This window comes from Pelobates fuscus, chromosome 10 (genome assembly GCF_036172605.1).
Source record: "Pelobates fuscus isolate aPelFus1 chromosome 10, aPelFus1.pri, whole genome shotgun sequence".
NCBI classification, from domain to species: domain Eukaryota; kingdom Metazoa; phylum Chordata; class Amphibia; order Anura; family Pelobatidae; genus Pelobates; species Pelobates fuscus.
The window spans coordinates 5,776,598-5,795,665 of record NC_086326.1 but is presented as its reverse complement, the minus strand read 5'-3'; the positions used below and the strand labels follow the sequence as shown (position 1 = coordinate 5,795,665).

General features: G+C 42.1%; 1 protein-coding gene across 1 annotated transcript in view; it reads left to right on the top strand.

The window, feature by feature from the left end:
- LOC134575534 (pancreatic lipase-related protein 2-like) overlaps positions 1-14,959 on the top strand; it is a 34,946-nt gene extending 19,987 nt beyond the window's left edge. Inside the window, exons 3-13 of the mRNA XM_063434831.1 lie at positions 1,177-1,357; positions 7,049-7,174; positions 7,288-7,422; positions 7,585-7,693; positions 8,498-8,617; positions 8,710-8,838; positions 8,930-9,048; positions 9,140-9,266; positions 11,560-11,671; positions 13,149-13,316; positions 14,896-14,959. Of these exons, the coding sequence (XP_063290901.1) occupies positions 1,177-1,357; positions 7,049-7,174; positions 7,288-7,422; positions 7,585-7,693; positions 8,498-8,617; positions 8,710-8,838; positions 8,930-9,048; positions 9,140-9,266; positions 11,560-11,671; positions 13,149-13,316; positions 14,896-14,959 (1,390 nt within the window). The remainder of the gene's footprint in view (positions 1-1,176; positions 1,358-7,048; positions 7,175-7,287; positions 7,423-7,584; positions 7,694-8,497; positions 8,618-8,709; positions 8,839-8,929; positions 9,049-9,139; positions 9,267-11,559; positions 11,672-13,148; positions 13,317-14,895) is intronic.
- Positions 14,960-19,068: the final 4,109 nt, after the last annotated feature.

The following is a 19,068-nucleotide window of genomic DNA, read 5'->3' as shown; positions in this document are numbered from 1 at the left end:
TGTGTGTATGTAGATTTAGAGCCGTGTGTATTTATATAGATTTAGCTCTATGTGTGTATATATTTATAGATTTAGAGCCGTATGTGTGTGTATATATTTATAGATTTAGAGCCATGTGTGTATATATATATATAGATTTAGAGCTTGTGTGTATATATTTATAGATTTAGAGCCTTATGTGTGTGTATATATATATATATATTTTCAGAGCCGTGTGTATATATTAATAGATTTAGAGCCGTGTGTGTATATATATATATAGATTTAGAGCCATGTGTGTGTGTATATATATATATATATATATATAGATTTAGAGCCGTGTGTGTGTGTGTATGTAGATTTAGAGCCGTGTGTATTTATATATAGATTTAGCTCTATGTGTGTATATATTTATAGATTTAGAGCCGTGTGTGTGTATATATTTATAGATTTAGAGCCATGTGTGTGTGTATAAATTAATAGATTTAGAGCCGTGTGTGTGTGTGTGTGTGTATATATATATAGATTTAGAGCCGTGTGTATATATATATATAGATTTAGAGCCGTGTGTGTGTGTGTATGTAGATTTAGAGCCGTGTGTGTATTTATATAGATTTAGCTCTGTGTGTATATATTTATAGATTTAGAGCCGTATGTGTGTGTGTGTGTGTGTGTGTATATATATATATAGAAAAAAATTCCAAGGCCAGGCACTCCTCCTTCCAGATAATTTAAAGTGTTATAAGCCTAGGTGCAATCCCGCGTTATATACAGAGAAAAGTAATGAAGGGAGCACACTAGGTCTTAAGAAAAATGCAAAATTATTTACTGCATTCCAAAGAATACATCGCTGTGCTATACAAACAAATCAACGTTTCGACCCTGCTGGGTCTTTATCAAGATCAATCAAGATCAATGATCTTGATAAAGACCCAGCAGGGTCGAAACGTTGATTTGTTTGTATACCACAGCGATGTATTCTTTGGAATGCAGTAAATAATTTTGTACTTCTCTCTCTCTCTCTCTATATATATATATATATATATATATATATATATATATATATTTAGAGCCGTGTGTGTATATATTAATAGATTTAGAGCCGTGTGTGTGTGTGTGTATATATAGATTTAGAGCCGTGTGTGTGTGTATACAGTTATATTGTATTTGCATGGGTGGTTGATGTGTAAAATAAAGAAGCCATTCTGGTCTCATTGTTACAGGGAGAGAGGTCTGCTATCGTGACATTGGATGTTTTACCGATGATAAACCATGGTCAGGAACTCTACAGAGGCCAATCGCCCGCTTACCGTCCTCTCCAGAAAGCATTAACACTCGCTTCTTGCTACATACTAAGGAAAACCCAGAATCATTTCAGGTAAGTGGCGCACGTGTCCCATATTGCAGGTAGATTAGTGATATCCGTTTCAGAGCTATGAGTCTCCCTGATCTCCAGCTGTGGGTATATGGTATATGTATATGGTGTAGGTATATGTATATGGTGTAGGTATATGTATATGGTGTAGGTATATGGATATGGTGTAGGTATATGTATATGGTGTAGGTATATGTATATGGTGTAGGTATATGTATATGGTGTAGGTATATGGATATGGTGTAGGTATATGGATATGGTGTAGGTATATGTATATGGTGTAGGTATATGGTATATGTATATGGTGTAGGTATATGTATATGGTGCTGTATGAGGGTTATGTGAAAACTGTTTTGTGTTCTGGAAAGTGGTCTAAAGTGTTAAAAGTAGGGCAATCACCATGGAAACTGGTGGAACCAACAGGCACATTTATTTCGTGACTTATCCACTTCTACATCTTTGCAACAATTTTCAGAGCTCAACACATTTTGTACATAATAATAATATTTCCATAATTCGTATATCTGTATGTATTGAATAGTGATGATAAAAAAAACGATTTTATTATTATTATTGTAATTTATATAGCGCCAACAGATTCCGTAGCGCTTTACAATATTATTAGAGAGGGGATTTGACTATAAACGAAGGGTTGAAGAGGGCCCTGCTCAAACGAGCTTACAGTCTATAGGAGGTGGGGTATAAAGCACATTAGGACAGGGAATAGAAGTCACGATAGGTGGGAGTGAAGCAGAGCTGGAGGAGAGAGTAAAGTGCTGCCCTTTAGGAGAGCGCAAGAGACAGGTATGTGAGGTAGAGGTTAGTGAGGTAGAGGTTAGGCTTTCCTAAAGAAGTGAGTTTTAAGGCACTTCTTAAATGATTGAAGACTAGGGGAGAGTCTGATGGCGGTAGGCAGGCTATTCCATAGGACGAGAGCCGCCCGCGAAAAAGTCCTGCAAGCGCGAGTTGGCCGTACAGGTGCGAGCAGCGGACAGCAGAAGGTCACGGGCAGAGCGGAGGGAATGAGGAGGGGCATACCTGTGGATCTGTGAGGAGATATAAGAGGGGCTAGAATTGGTCAATGCTTTATAGGTGTGAGTTAGCACTTTGAACTGACTCCTATAGCATACTGGAAGCCAATGTAAGGACTGGCAGAGGGTAGAGGTGTGAGAGGACCGACTAGAGAGGAAAATCAGTCTGGCGGCGGCATTCATTACAGACTGTAGCGGGGCAATACGGCTTGTGGGGAGACCAATTAGGAGAGGGTTACAATAGTCCATGCGAGAGATATTGAATTGCATAAATAAATATTTCTGATATTTAGATATCCTAGGGCAACGTTTAGAAAGAATCACACATGCTGGACGATAAATAGAGATAATCTTTAGACCATGTGGTTGGGCTCCCATCACTGCGACCAGCTAATGGTGATTCTATATATCCAATGGCGATTCTGGCCATTAAATCTTATTAATAAAGCTTTCTAACACCGCCAAGCTGTCATTCTACTGTCTAAAGTGAAGTGATTCAAAGACCGTAGATGATCATTAGGACTAAGCAGGTCCTGGAAGTTCAAGCTAAAAGCACATATAAAGCTAAATATTGCAAGTTTATGTGTAATGTAAGAATAATATGATTTAAAACAATTTGTCACATTTTCTCTTCTGCTTCGAAGGGGATTATAAATCTATGATTGACTTTCTAAACGGATTATTTAGCCCTAATGATGTTTAACACATTTATTTTAGTGATAGAGAAGAATGAATCTCTCTTACAATTAAAATTTTAAAGCCAGCTGAAATACATTTTCTATCTTGCATTCCCACAACAGTACATAGCATTCTCTGCAGTAAGGACTAGTCCATCAAGATCAGTTCTTCATTCATCCCGATTGTAGCTGCAGATCCAAAATAAATAAAAACCCACATTAAGAGGACTTCAGTTTTTCTTCAGAAATGGGGGGCACACTCAGACACTAACAGTCTCTCAGACGCTAACAGTCTCTCAGACGCTAACAGTCACTCAGACGCTAACAGTCACTCAGACGCTAACAGTCACTCAGACGCTAACAGTCACTCAGACGCTAACAGTCACTCAGACGCTAACAGTCACTCAGACGCTAACAGTCACTCAGACGCTAACAGTCACTTATACGCTAACAGTCACTCATTGGCTAACAGTCATTCAGACGCTAACAGTCACTCAGACGCTAACAGTCACTCAGACGCTAACAGTCACTCAGACACTGTCACTCAGACACTGTCACTCAGACACTGTCACTCAGACACTGTCACTCAGACACTGTCACTCAGACACTGTCACTCAGACACTGTCACTCAGACACTGTCACTCAGACGCTAACAGTCACTCATGCGCTAACAGTCACTCATGCGCTAACAGTCACTCATTGGCTAACAGTCACTCAGACGCTAACAGTCACTCAGACGCTAACAGTCACTCAGACGCTAACAGTCACTCAGACACTGTCACTCAGACACTGTCACTCAGACACTGTCACTCAGACACTGTCACTCAGACGCTCACAGTCTCTCAGACGCTCACAGTCTCTCAGACGCTCACAGTCTCTCATGCGCTCACAGTCTCTCATGCGCTCACAGTCTCTCATGCGCTCACAGTCTCTCATGCGCTCACAGTCTCTCATGCGCTCACAGTCTCTCATGCGCTCACAGTCTCTCATGCGCTCACAGTCTCTCATGCGCTCACAGTCACTCATTGGCTAACAGTCACTCATTGGCTAACAGTCACTCATTGGCTAACAGTCACTCATTGGCTAACAGTCATTCAGACGCTAACAGTCACTCAGACGCTAACAGTCACTCAGACGCTGTCACTCAGACACTGTCACTCAGACGCTCACAGTCTCTCATGCGCTAACAGTCTCTTGCGCTAACAGTCACTCATTGGCTAACAGTCACTCAGACGCTAACAGTCACTCAGACGCTAACAGTCACTCAGACGCTAACAGTCACTCATTGGCTAACAGTCATTCAGACACTAACAGTCACTCAGACGCTAACAGTCACTCAGACACTGTCACTCAGACACTGTCACTCAGACACTGTCACTCAGACACTGTCACTCAGACACTGTCACTCAGACACTGTCACTCAGACGCTCACAGTCACTCAGACGCTCACAGTCTCTCATGCGCTAACAGTCACTCATACGCTAACAGTCAGACGCTCACAGTCTCTCATGCGCTAACAGTCACTCATACGCTAACAGTCAGACACTAACAGTCACTCAGACGCTCACAGTCTCTCATGCGCTAACAGTCTCTCATGCGCTAACAGTCTCTCATGCGCTAACAGTCTCTCATACGCTAACAGTCATTCAGACACTGTCACTCAGACACTGTCAGTCAGACGCTAACAGTCACTCAGACGCTAACAGTCAGGCGCTAACAGTCACTCAGGCGCTAACAGTCACTCAGGCGCTAACAGTCACTCAGGCGCTAACAGTCACTCAGGCGCTAACAGTCACTCATACGCTAACAGTCAGACACCAACAGTCTCTCATACGCTAACAGTCATTCAGACACTAACAGTCATTCAGACACTAACAGTCATTCAGACATTAACAGTCATTCAGACGCTAACAGTCATTCAGACGCTAACAGTCACTCAGACACTGTCACTCAGACACTGTCACTCAGACACTGTCACTCAGACACTGTCACTCAGACACTGTCACTCAGACGCTCACAGTCACTCAGACGCTCACAGTCTCTCATGCGCTGTCACTCATACGCTAACAGTCAGACACTAACAGTCACTCAGACGCTCACAGTCTCTCATGCGCTAACAGTCTCTCATACGCTAACAGTCTCTCATACGCTAACAGTCATTCAGACACTGTCACTCAGACACTGTCAGTCAGACACTAACAGTCACTCAGACGCTAACAGTCACTCAGGCGCTAACAGTCACTCAGGCGCTAACAGTCACTCAGGCGCTAACAGTCACTCAGGCGCTAACAGTCACTCAGGCGCTAACAGTCACTCAGGCGCTAACAGTCACTCAGGCGCTAACAGTCACTCAGGCGCTAACAGTCGCTAACAGTCACTCATACGCTAACAGTCTCTCATACGCTAACAGTCTCTCATACGCTAACAGTCACTCATACGCTAACAGTCACTCATACGCTAACAGTCACTCATACGCTAACAGTCTCTCATACGCTAACAGTCTCTCATACGCTAACAGTCTCTCATACGCTAACAGTCTCTCATACGCTAACAGTCTCTCGTACGCTAACAGTCTCTCATACGCTAACAGTCTCTCATACGCTAACAGTCACTCAGACGCTAACAGTCACTCAGACACTAACAGTCACTCAGACACTAACAGTCACTCAGACACTAACAGTCACTCATACGCTTACAGTCACTCATACGCTTACAGTCACCCATGCGCTAACAGTGACTCATACGCTAACAGTGACTCAGACACTAACAGTCACTTATACGCTAACAGTCACTTATACGCTAACAGTCACTCAGACACTAACAGTCATTCAGACACTAACAGTCACTCATACGCTAACAGTCAGACACCAACAGTCTCTCATACGCTAACAGTCTCTCATACGCTAACAGTCATTCAGACACTAACAGTCATTCAGACACTAACAGTCATTCAGACATTAACAGTCACTCAGATACTAACATTCACTCATGACTGAAAGTCTTGGTCTCGGATAAAGGGATGGGCTTTCAAAGGCTAGTTAGTGTCTGAGACATATCTATACACACAATCACATACAATCTGACCCCCACACACATACAATTACATACATACACACACATACATACATACACACATACAACCAGACCCACCCCCACACACATACAATCACATAGCTATACACACAATTACATACAAGCAGACCCCCACGCGCATACCATCACAATCACACACACACACACACACACAATCTCACACCTATACACACACAGTCACATAGCTATACACACACACACACACACACACACACCCCTATACACACATACAGTCACATAGCTATACACACACACACACAATCACATATATACACACACACACAAAATCACACACCTATACACACAAACACATGATTCCAGATACACACATATAATCACAGACACACACACACACACACACAATCAGAAACTTACACACACAATCACAGACATATCCACAGACCCACCCCACACACACAGTCACTAACAAAACATACACAAAAATCACATACACACACATTTAGTACTAAAGAATTCCACCCAGCCTCCTTACCTTGCTCTGGGAGGGCTGGATCCTCTGTTCCTGGTGGCCAGTGGTTGCTGATGGATTGGAACCTCTGTGCTCTTCCTGCACAGGTCTCTCTTGCATTCAGCAGTAATGTTGATGCCAGGATGACGTCATATCTCATCGGCCGGCTCACATGGGAGCTGTTCAGCAGGAGCGTAGAATGTAGTAAGCCATCTACCTCCTTCACCGCCCGGTGTACCGGCAGCGCAGACAGCAACAGGGCCGCACTGCGAGCGGTCCCGGTTCGAATGCGGGCCATGGGTTGGACACCACTGTTGTAGATGAATGTTCTCTTTATTGTGACGTATGGTCTGTAGGTTATTATGTGTTTAATTCCAAAGTTTATACACTGCTGTAATATAATTCTATAAACTGCTTTTCCCAGCTGGTCAGTGCTTCAAGTCCACTCACAATTTCAGCATCGAGTTTTAAGTCCACCCGGAAATCTCGATTCATTATCCATGGGTTTACTGATGACGGGGAGAATAAATGGATGCAAGATATATGCAAGGTAAGTGTCACCATTACTATTTATTGAATATAATTAATTAATGAGAAAGCGATTCACACCTTTGTCTTCAGGATAATGTCTGTAACTGTGAAATAAAACATTCTTAATTTTAGGCTCTGCTACAAGTGGAGGATGTGAATTGTTTCTGCGTTGACTGGAGTGGTGGATCGCGCACAGTTTACACCCAGGCTTCCAACAATGTCCGTGTCGTGGGAGCAGTAGTCGCCCATTTTATCGACACTCTAGTGGTATGTAATTACTTTTCATTCTCTGAACAAACATTTTAAGTTTTTACTATAAAACATTTACTAAATTATGCCAATATAAAGTTCTTATTGACAGGTTAGTAATCAATTTAGCTATCATGCAATTTCTAAAATATTTACTTTGTTGTTATTTTTTTTCCCCAGAACAATTTCGGCTACTCTCCTTCTCAAATACACGTCATCGGTCACAGTCTGGGCGCACACGCTTCCGGAGAGGTTGGAAAAAGGAGGCCAGGAATTGGGAGAATTACCGGTAGGTTCACTGCACAAACGTTGACTTTTGTCTTCTGAACTATTCTAGAAGGTCTCGTAATTACTATATTAATACGGGTGTGTCCTGGCAGTGTAGCACTGCTGAAATCAAACCTCATTAATCACCATGTGTATTTTTCACCAGCTAGTGAATAAAGGATCTGTAAATAATGTTCATGAATAGATATAATAATGAATGCCATTATTCATGGACTGCCATCAGTGAGGTCAAAGTATGTTGCGTAACACACTCTAGGAAAAAAGAGCACAGGCTGTCATAAAAAACAATATAAATAGAATTACGTTCACAGTGGATTGCCACATTCTATATTATTCTGATGCATACGTTTCCATGTTTGTGAGATAATGTCTACATTCTAATCTAAACTCACATATGTCACCCAGCTAGGACGAACCATACAACTAATCTCTCTCTTTTCCAGCAATTTCCCACTGCTGTCCAGAATCCATTTCTGATTGGGGTTAATGCCAGTTGTCCTCCCTTGTATTCGTTCAGATGTATCTCAGTTTAGTGTCACGAGACAATTAATGTAAAACTATTCATTAAAACAAATATTTCCAGAATCACCTGATTTAGTATAATCTTAGGATTCTTGTTGTGTTAGTGTTTATTTCTATCTAGACATTACATTTTATTATTAAACCTATTTTATATTAAATATGTGTTATTAGAAGTAGTAGTATAATAAATATGTTTTTGCATTTAGCCTGAAGAAGAAATCACTAATTTGTAAGGATGTCACACCAGTATAATTCTCTATGATTTTCTCCTACTTTTATCTAGGTTTGGATCCGGCAGAGCCCTATTTCCAGGGAACCCCAATTGAGGTCAGATTGGATCCATCAGATGCACATTTTGTTGATGTCATCCATACAGATGGTTCTTCAGTCATAGGCAATGCAGGTTTGTATTGAAAGAACTATATACCTGTGAGTAAATTTCAGTAAAAAGCCTCACATTGACTAATATATGTATAATGCCATTTTCCGTTTCAGGATTAGGCGGTTATGGAATGAGTGACATGGTTGGACATCTGGATTTCTTTCCTAATGGAGGAGAGCGCATGGCCGGATGTAATCAGAAGTCACCTAACAGAATGATTGACAATGACGACATGAGGGGAGGTATTTCGATGGGAAATGTTTGCATATTAAGTTTTGGTAATTATATGACTTTTTTGACATTTTGTGATTTGTTTGTTTTTTTCTTCTCTAGGAGTTAGTGATGCCTTTGCATGTAATCATCTGCGAAGTTACAGATATTACACTGAGAGTATCCTCTCCCCAGAAGGGTTTACTGGATACCCTGCCGATTCCTATGAAGCTTTCAAACTGGTAAATTATCTACAACAAAAACTGATGTTGAATGTTTAAGAGGATCCATGTTAAATTGTGTCTAACTACGGAACTCTGTGTTTCTTCTCAGGGTGTTGGATTCCCATGTCCCAGCGGTGGTTGTCCTTTAATGGGTCACTTTGCAGATACATATAAAGGAGTCACTGGGAGAAATCAAAAGTATTTCTTGAACACTGGAGACCAAAAGCCCTTTTCACGTAAGTTTTTTTTTTTCTTTTTTTTTTTTAAAACTAACTTAGTAAGGAGGAGCATTGTTGCCATTGCCAGACTTACTGACCAGTTTTGACCTTCCACAAAGAGCAATTTTCCCTTACTTACAACTCAAGTCAATATTGCAGGACCAAATCAGCCTCAACGACCCACGGGGAACTAGAACCCACTTCGAACGAGTGTGTGAGGGCCTCGCCCCCCCGAGAAAGGCACTTTCCCTCTGCTATAATGCGATGCTCACTCACGATGCCCCCACCCTTACCACACACCAACAGGCCTGGCAGACAGACCTACACACCACTATTACAGAAACACAATGGAGGGCATCATTTACTGCACACAAGGGGAGAACAACATGTGCCTCACACCTCGAACAAATTAGGAAACTGGGATATAGATGGTACATGGTGCCCGCAAGACTGACACGCATATATCCAGGGTCAACAGACAAATGTTGGAGATGCAGCACAGACAAGGGAACGATGCTCCATATTTGGTGGACATGCCCGCGTCTCCGAACATATTGGACCAAAGTGGAGGGACTTATTGCTGACATAACGCACAAACGAATCACGCTTACTTACTTACTTGGGCTTTTATTTATAGGGTTAAAGGAATTTGACCACAATTACTCCATTCTAGTGTTCCATATCCTAATAGCGGCAGTAACTCTGATTGCAAGAGCGTGGAAGGAGGGGGAGGCACCATTATGGGTAGCACTGACACGCCAAATCTCCACGAACTTGGACTATGAACAAATGGCACGAAAACACCTCAGTTCGGGGAAGTCGGTTCAAGAAGTTATAGGGAAATGGGATAACTACCTACAAGGTCAAACAACACGAGAAGGCAATGATACGCGAAACGCATAATACAAAAAAAAAATAAAAATTAATTGTATATACACGCCCACATATACCGTGCTCCGCAGCAGCACCCAACCATTCTTGTGTTCGCTGAACCGCTCGGGTCCCGGAGACCCGCAAAGGTGAATACCCACACTGTAAATATGTGTAAATAGTTGTACAGTTTCAGTTGGGGATGGGGGGGGCAGATATTTTGGCCAGAAAGACAGAGTCCAATATGCACTTACGTTAACCAAGAGCAAAGGTTTGCACCCCGCAGAAGTGAGGGGACGAGGAATGTCCAAACACAATACACGCGAGAGGTTACAGTTACACGGGAGGTACAGACAGACGGGGATTTAGGACCCAACTTGGGTAACCCCGAGGCTGATATAAGCCATTAATCAGGCAAAGACCCGGAGAGCAAGTCACCAAGCTAACGGAGACACACACCGTTATAAAGGGGGCACCCTGTAAAACACGACACTAGACACACGAGCTAGAGGTATTGGAAAACCCAAGGATGTTGTGTCCAGAACGAAGTGGCATATTGTAAACACTGTGATCATTTGTAACCCTGTACCTTTTTTTTTTTTTTATTTCTGTACCCCCGCCCTGTTCCAAAAAAGAAAAATTACCAACTTAAAAAACAAAACAAAACAAAAAAAAAACAGTATTTAACCACGTTCAGAGACAGAAACCAAGTAGACAGGGGCAAGATCCTCGAGCGGGGAGAGAATTGCACTCCAGCAATTGACTCCTGCACGACTTACCAGGTCTACAAGCATGCCATATAAAATGTAAACAGTTGTCATAAATTGTAGACAGTTGCTATGATATATACACTGCTGTATCACATTAACTACTTGGTACTAAGCTACTATGTAACAAAAGGTGACACTGTAATGTAATGTAATGTAAATAACCACACATTACGGCTAATGTTCCAGGGGTGCTCAATGTATCAAACAATGTATCAAACAACGTAACATAACTGTATAAACAATGGCGTTTAGGTCTTCCCCCACCCTTCTTCTCTTCTGTATCCCCATTACTTTGAACTTTGATTCCTGACAAAATAAAAATTGTCAAATTAAAAAAAAAAAAAAAAAAAAACTAACTTAGTAGCCTTACACACAAGAAAATATGCAATTCACCAGAGATCCAATCAACAGGATGATGGGATCCAGGCATAAGGAATCTCTGTCCACCATAACCTCAGCAGGGAGCACGGCAAATTATGGTTCTTGGAGTATGCCTTTAACAAGAAACATCAGGAGAAACACCCAGCACTTTATGAACTGCCACCTGAAATAATGTTTGAACTCATTTAAGGGCAAATGATATGTTGATACTTTAGTTGATCAATTAACATAGGTGCTGTGTTTACAGAACTGTTTTTGATATAATGTTAATATATGTTCTCTTATTGCAGGCTGGAGATACAAGCTAACTGTCCAGGTTAAAGGAGATAGTAATGTGCTGGGGTATTTCCAGGTTGCATTGCTTGGAAAATCTGGAACATCTGAGAAACAACAAATTCACAAGTAGGTACACTTGTACTCCACGTATTGTAAAAGAGATATTATGTGCAATTTTTAAAATAGGTAAAACTATGTCTCAATAATGTAAAGCATATTAATTCTGACCTAAAGGGATACTCCAGACCCCTAAAGCACTTTAGCTTGCTGAAATGGTTTATATGTGAAGAGCGTCTCCTCTTTTTATCATTTTAGAAAAAGTGCAGATTTCAATAGAAATTGAAACTTTTATAAATTAACCTTGTTACACCCCCTGTCTGTCAATGAGACAACTGTTACGTCCTGGTTTGTTTAGCTCAGTGCCCATATCACCTACCTTGTAAAGACTTCTCATGCATTGGGAAGTCTGTGACTGAACAGACACAGAAATTCAGGTACGGGTTAGAAGGGGGGGGGGGGGTTGAAAACACTGCAGACAAGAGATCTGCAGCTTTCTCAAGTTGTTTTTAGATATACCCCAATGATAAATGCAGAATTAACATCCATGTTTTCATTTGAGTATATCTACTTGTGGCAAAAATGACCTCGCCACTGGTTTTTGGAGGGGCCTGTTTTCCAGCCTCCTGTCCAAAGACTATGGGCCCTGCAAAAAGACGTGTGAAAAAGTGACTTCCATGGGAAAATGTGCCTCTTCCCCTTCCCCTTTTTCCTGTCCCATAGCTACCCCAACAGGACATTGTCCCAGGGACACTGCCAGACCAGTTTAAACTGGCTGCTTTGTCCCTCCTCAATCTCTCATCAGCCTTTGCTATTTTCTGACCCCACCCTTCATTGTACTATAGTGTTCTATGTAACCTATTGTATATAAATAAGGCTGTTGGAGGTTAAAATGTATACATTGTAAAAGCTTGCTTTGCATTAAAGAGTTCCTGATTTACCCTCAACATAGAGTCTTGTCTCATGTGTGGGGGAAAAGGCTGCATCTACCCTGGGGATTTGTATATCACTATACTCCCCTGGGATTATAATCACTTAGCTCTTTTAAGAGCTTGTTCCTGCTGCGTTCTCTGGAAGAAGAGAGTTTCACCCACTGGAGCCTGGAGCCTTGTCGTAGGTTCAGGGTGGGTAGGAGACGGCGAGTTCCCAGCCAAGCTGTAATGCTGGACGTGGGGACTGCGGTGCTGATGTTGTCTGGTGGAGTGCTTGGAGTCCTCGGTGAGCACTAGGAGCATCAGTCGGCGGAGTTACCCAATCGGGGTACAGGAAGCTCTGTTACACTACTAAATAATTATTTTTAAAAAAAATATTTATTTGGGCAATGGAGTGTCCCTTTAAATGTAGACAATTTTCCTATTTTCTGTTATTAATTTAACAATGAAAAACACATAATTGTGTGTGGGAATGTTAGTTGCAGATTTCAGTGGATAATGTAGTTTTCATAAAGATATTTATTTTTGCAGAAGGCCCCATTGAACGGGGCAAATACTATTTGTTATCAGAACACATGTAACATGCAGATTGTGTGTATTTTCTAACGTCACAGCGGACACATCCGCATTGGCAGCTCATACACGGCTTTCATCGATGTGGAGACTGATGTTGGAGCCCTCACTAAAGTAAAATTTTACTGGAAGAACTCCTTCCTCAACTTGTTTAAGAACTCATTATATCCTGAGAAGATCACTGTGCAGAATGGAAACGATGGCCAGGTGTAAGTATTGCCAAAATGCATTTAACACCCTTATAAACAAGACAAAAACACAAAACAAAAACAAATCAACTGTTACAGCGATAGTGTGACTGCACACTACACGTTATTGTGAAATCCATTCTAAGCAGTGAGTTAGTGAGAAGACTAGTGCGCTCACTATAGCAGCCATATGTCCAATCCTCTCGGAACGTTAAAATAGAATCTAACGTATAATGAAATTGTAGCGGAGAGGCAGTATAATCCACAAGATCTCCGCTGGTAGACAGGAACACAGGCAATAATCAGCATAGGCAGGTACAGCATACAATATTCCAGGTAGCGTAATAAGAATCCTTCCCTCCCAAGAACTAGACGAAACATAGGCTGGGAGTCAACTGAGTGCTTTATTCACAGGTCACAGTATTTATGCAATTCCCCATGCAAGGGGTTTCCCTACTGACATTGCAGGGGTTGTACAGTAGGGGACTACATGGGGAACTTAGCAACCTGGACATTTCTCCCACAATACACTGCTGCACGAGAGGGACACTCCCACTAGAATATACAGTTAAGTGGATTATCCCCTCGTGCAGCAGAACCAATATTTCACATAAAAATATGCAATTTCCACAATATTCGTCTGATTTCAACGAATGGACGTTTGGTAGATAGCTGGGGTCTGGGCGCACGTTTCGTGAAAGTGCTGCTCATATCCCAGCTTAAATAACCGAACGCCGCACGAAATACACATTATTTCTAAGTTACCTAAGTTACCTTCAAACTACCGAATGACTATATAGAAACACATTACCGAAGGACCGGGGCTCCCAAACGGCTTGGAAGTCCAGCGGTATTCGTGCCGTCGAGTAGCCGATTTTAGTTCCAGGCGCTCGACGACCAAATACCGCTGAACTTAACAAAGGATCCAAGACGGCCACCCTGAATCCTCTTAATTGCCGATTGCAACAATGTTGCAATCCTTAATGGGCGCCACACGACCTCCTGTGTGTGGTCTCCATTCGGTAGTTTGTTCGTTTCACGAAGGGTGTTGAAATTCACCGTTCGTGAAACAATTACATGAATGCTGGCGGTTTTCATATGCCGGCAGCATATGAACGCTAGGATTCCTTTGAACCATGTTACACAGAATACATACGCTTGGTTCTTAAAGGTATATACACGTATGCATAACATTACATATACATAAAGGACAATGAACAGTGGCTGGATTTGCCACAGAAATGATCTACACACTCGCTAGTAACTTGTGATTCTCAGCAGAATATAACATTTCATTGCCATATTGTGATAGCCAAAGAAGTGCACATTTTAGTATTTTCATTTCAAAAGAAACATATAATCCCCAAATATTCCTTGTGTTGCTCCAGAACCCGTACACAGTAGATGTAAAATGAATACACATCAAGCAGGTTGATGGCGGAACTCTTGGTGTGAGCGGGGGGCAGGGGTGCTTTCATTATTTACTGTTGAAGTGGGAAAGTAATATATAGGTGCCAGACAAAGTCTTTCTAGGCAATTAGTTTGTTGCAATTATTTCAGATTAACACATATTAATATTGAATAAACTTTTTCTCCTCAGATATTCTTTCTGTGGAAAGGAAAATGTGAAAGAGCAAATGCAGACGATCGAACCTTGTGTCTGAGTTTAGTGATTTTTCACAATAAAAATATATGTTGTTTCTTTCTGTGTCTTATTTATGTTCTCAGATTTTAAGGGTTTTGTTTGCTGCTTGAAATGTATAAACAGTGCAGACAGTGAATACAGCACGCAGAGAGTACAGCATTCAGTGCAGACAGTGAATACAGCACGCAGAGAGTACAGCATTCAGTGGAGACAGTGAATACAGCACACAGAGTACAGCATTCAGTGCAGACAGTGAATACAGCACATGGCGCAGACAGTGAGCACAGCACAAAGACAATACAGTGAGCACAGTAGAGATGTACTGGATACAGCACTCTCCAGTTAACCAAGATATGCAGAATAAATAATGGTTCAGGCCAGTGGTGTATTTAGCCCAAGGTAAATTAGGCATTTGCCTCGGGCAGCACTAACTAACGCCCACTCAGGCATCCCCTTTGCTCCTCCCTGTCATGGGGGGTCCAAGACCCGGCCTGCTGGACGCCATATGGATTCCCTGGCATGCAGCTGTATTGGAATCTGAGGCGGTGAGGGAGCTCTGATCTCCCTGCTCTGCTCCCTCGACGTTTGCTGATTGCAGCAGGAGCCAGAATATGACATCATATCCCGGCTCCCGACATAAGTAGACAGTCTGCAAGGGAGCAGAGCAGGGAGCTCAGAGCTCCCTCGTCGCCGCGGATTCCAATTCCTCCGAAACTGCAATAATTATTGTGAGGGGTTAACTCCTACCGAGTTATTAGGCGACCAAAAGTCTAACTGATGCTGGACATCTTCACGCTGTGCATGAGGACAAAAAACGTCTGCTAAATCCCCATAGGAAAGAATAGATACAAAATGCTTTCTTATGGGGAAGCCTAAGGCAAGCACGAAGGAGGAGCCTGACCCATCGCTGAGGGACATCGGCGCTGAATTCAGGTAAGTGACTGAAGGAGTTTTAACCCCTTCGGTGCTGAGAAGGGTGGGGAGAGCACGAGGAAGGGGGCACTATAGGGAACTATAGTGCCAGGAAAACTTTCCTTGCAGTATAGTATCCATTTAAAGGGGTAGGTGTTACGACTCTCACCGCCAGGGGAACGAAGCCGCCGTTTAGTGAATAATCCCCTTTCTCCAGAAATGCAGTTTTTATCCAGCCAAACTCCCGAACGGAGCATACGAACGCGGCAACTCCCGATCAGCAATTCAGTCGAAATCCTTTCACCGATAGAAATAACGAAAGTACTGTCCCAATAATAAATCCCTCCACAAACGAGACCAAGCTCCGTCTTGAAGGTCAAACAGGAATGTGTTTAATGGGGGCTACCTGCCCGGTATTTATGCGGGTCTCCACAAGGTGGACACTCCCCTAAGGGACCTTGTGGAAGACTGTACAATATATTGGACAGTAGCCAATCGCAGTGGCTTCAACATAAGCCCTCCCCATCTTACCCATAAATCCTTCTTCGCTATCCCGGAGATAATTAGGAAGAAACCTAATTATCTCCCAGGATAGAGACAATCGCCATTTTAAAGTACAATAGGAAAAATACAATAAAATACATAACTTGAGAAGTACCAAATGCATATGGTTCGTGTAACGTATCCCCAGATAGCCTGGATCTGAGTGCATATTTCTACCGAATAGCGCTCAGATCCGATATACCTAGTCCAATCGCCATGGAGTCAAAGTCTCTCACAGTCCTTCGGTATACGAATGACTCCATGGGACGGCTATCTGGGTAAAGTCCATACGAATGATATAAACTCCCGAACTGACTGGTGTTCGTACGCCTCGACAAAATAGAAGGCGGGCGGCGGCTTGCAGCGGTGTTCGGCAGATAGAGGATCCGTTTTTAGTTCCATGGGATTTGCACCGAACACCATTGGTTCAGGTACTCCTGGATAACAAAGAATAGCAGCTTTATTGGGGCAAAAACAGCAACGTTTCGACCCTACCAGGTCTTTTTCAAGCTACCACATCAATGCAGAAGTGACATTGTAATACAGTGATCAATCACAGGAAAAGTAATTAAATTTAGTGAAAAAACAACAGTGAAATTACAACTAATTTGAAGTATAACAAAAACATATATAGCAGCCACTCATAGATCTCACGTTAATTAATACAGCTGAGTAAACATAGCTAATTGTTCATTTTCTGTTCTATTAAACAATAGTTGTATTGGGGGAGTATAGAGTAAAGGACCAATCTGATAATACATCTCACAGTCAGATAATAAAGGTGATAGAGCACTTTCCATCAGTAGTTCGGCCCCTTCTGACGACATCATCAGGTCGATGCCAGCATGATGACGTAATCCATGGTTATCAGCAACAATCAGCACGGTTTTATGAAGCACAGGTCGTGTCAAACTAACTTGATTGCATTCTACAAAGAAGTAAGTAGAAGTATAGATCAGGGTGTTGCAGTGGATGTGATCTACTTGGATTTTGCCAAGGCATTTGATACAGTTCCATACAAAAGATTAGTGTTCAAACTCAAAGAAATCGGTCTAGATGAAAATTCTTGTTCTTGGGAATAACATTGGATTTAAAACAGAGTACAAAGAGTTGTCTCATTAACGGTACATTTTCAAGCTGGACAGAGGTGACTAGTGGTGTCCCTCAGGGTTCTGTTCTGGGACCCCTCCTATTTTACATGTTTATAAATGATCTTGAAAAAAGCATTGAAGGTCATGTTTCAGTAGTTGCAGATGACACAAAACTGTGAGCAAGATATTACTTTGCTGCAGAGGGATTTAGATAGACTGGGGGACTGGGCACTCAAATGGCAGATGAAATTTAATGTTGAAAAGCACTTCAGCTTTATGAATGCATAAACAATGTATACCCTTAATGGAAGTGAATTAGGGATAACAACACACGAAAAGGACTTGGGAATTGTTATAGACAACAAACTATGCAACAATGTGCAATGTCAATCAGCAGTGGCCAAGGCCAGTAAGGTATTGTGTCAGGGTATTTATATCGGCAGACATTTTGTGCTATGATAGAAATTAAAATGTATATTGTCAGAGTCACTCTGAAACAGAGCAGACTCCATTTTGTTATTTTCAAGCTAACAAAAGACACAAGATTTCTATCCTTTCTGTAAAACTAACCCCTTTGCCAGAAGCTAAGGAATGCTTTGTATAAACAAACCAAGTGATACAATGAGTCTAACAGAGAAGGGAGACGGAATACTCTTCTTAATGTTAGCTTTACACAAGAAAGCCAGACACCAGTGACCAGATAAGACTTAGTAATTAATTTTACTTTCGATATTGTATAACGTCCCATTGTAATTTAAAAGTTGAAATTAAGTTTAAACTGTCAGTTTTAGAAATTACAGCAGGAATTGGAGACACAGTCTGAAGAAAGCCCAAAGAAACTGTTCTGACAGAAAACGTAAATTATAAATAACTGTAACGGAGCTCCGTGTACTCCGACCGAGTACCCTCCGTTGATGGATGCTCCTAGCGCTCTCAGAGGACTCCAAGCACTGCAGACGACACCACAACCACCGCAGACTCCACAACCGCCGTAGCTTAACTGGAGCCGCGCCGTCTTCCTTCCACCCTGGATCGGCTTCTGTCCTCCAGGACCGTGTGGGGGAAGACCTCTCCTCCAGGAGAGCGTATCCGGAACAAGATCTTAAAAGAGCTAAGTGATTAAGCTCAGGGGAATATGCAGAGCATAGCAATCCCCAGTGTAATACAGCAATTCCCTCCAATAACGAGACGAGGCTACGTTTTGAAGGGTCAAGAAGAACTGAGGACTGGAACACCCAGCCTGCTTTTTATTAGAAAAAGGTACACACAGGACACTCCCAGGGGGAGGATGAAATTAACCAATCATATGCATGGTAACACCCCCACGTCTCCTCCCCTCAGATAACCAGTTAACATAATTAAAACGTACATTATTTTACCCAAGTTCTGGATGTACCCCAAAAACAGGGGGTACAGCTTTAAATCTGGTATCCCCAGATAGCCCTTGTTCAGGGGACCAACATACCTAAAAATCAGTCAATTCGGATGAATGGTTCGGGAGATACAGAGTTCCAAAGTTTTGACCGACCGCACAGACCAACTAGCCGAAAATAATTCCATGAGTTTTGGCCTTGCGGTCGGT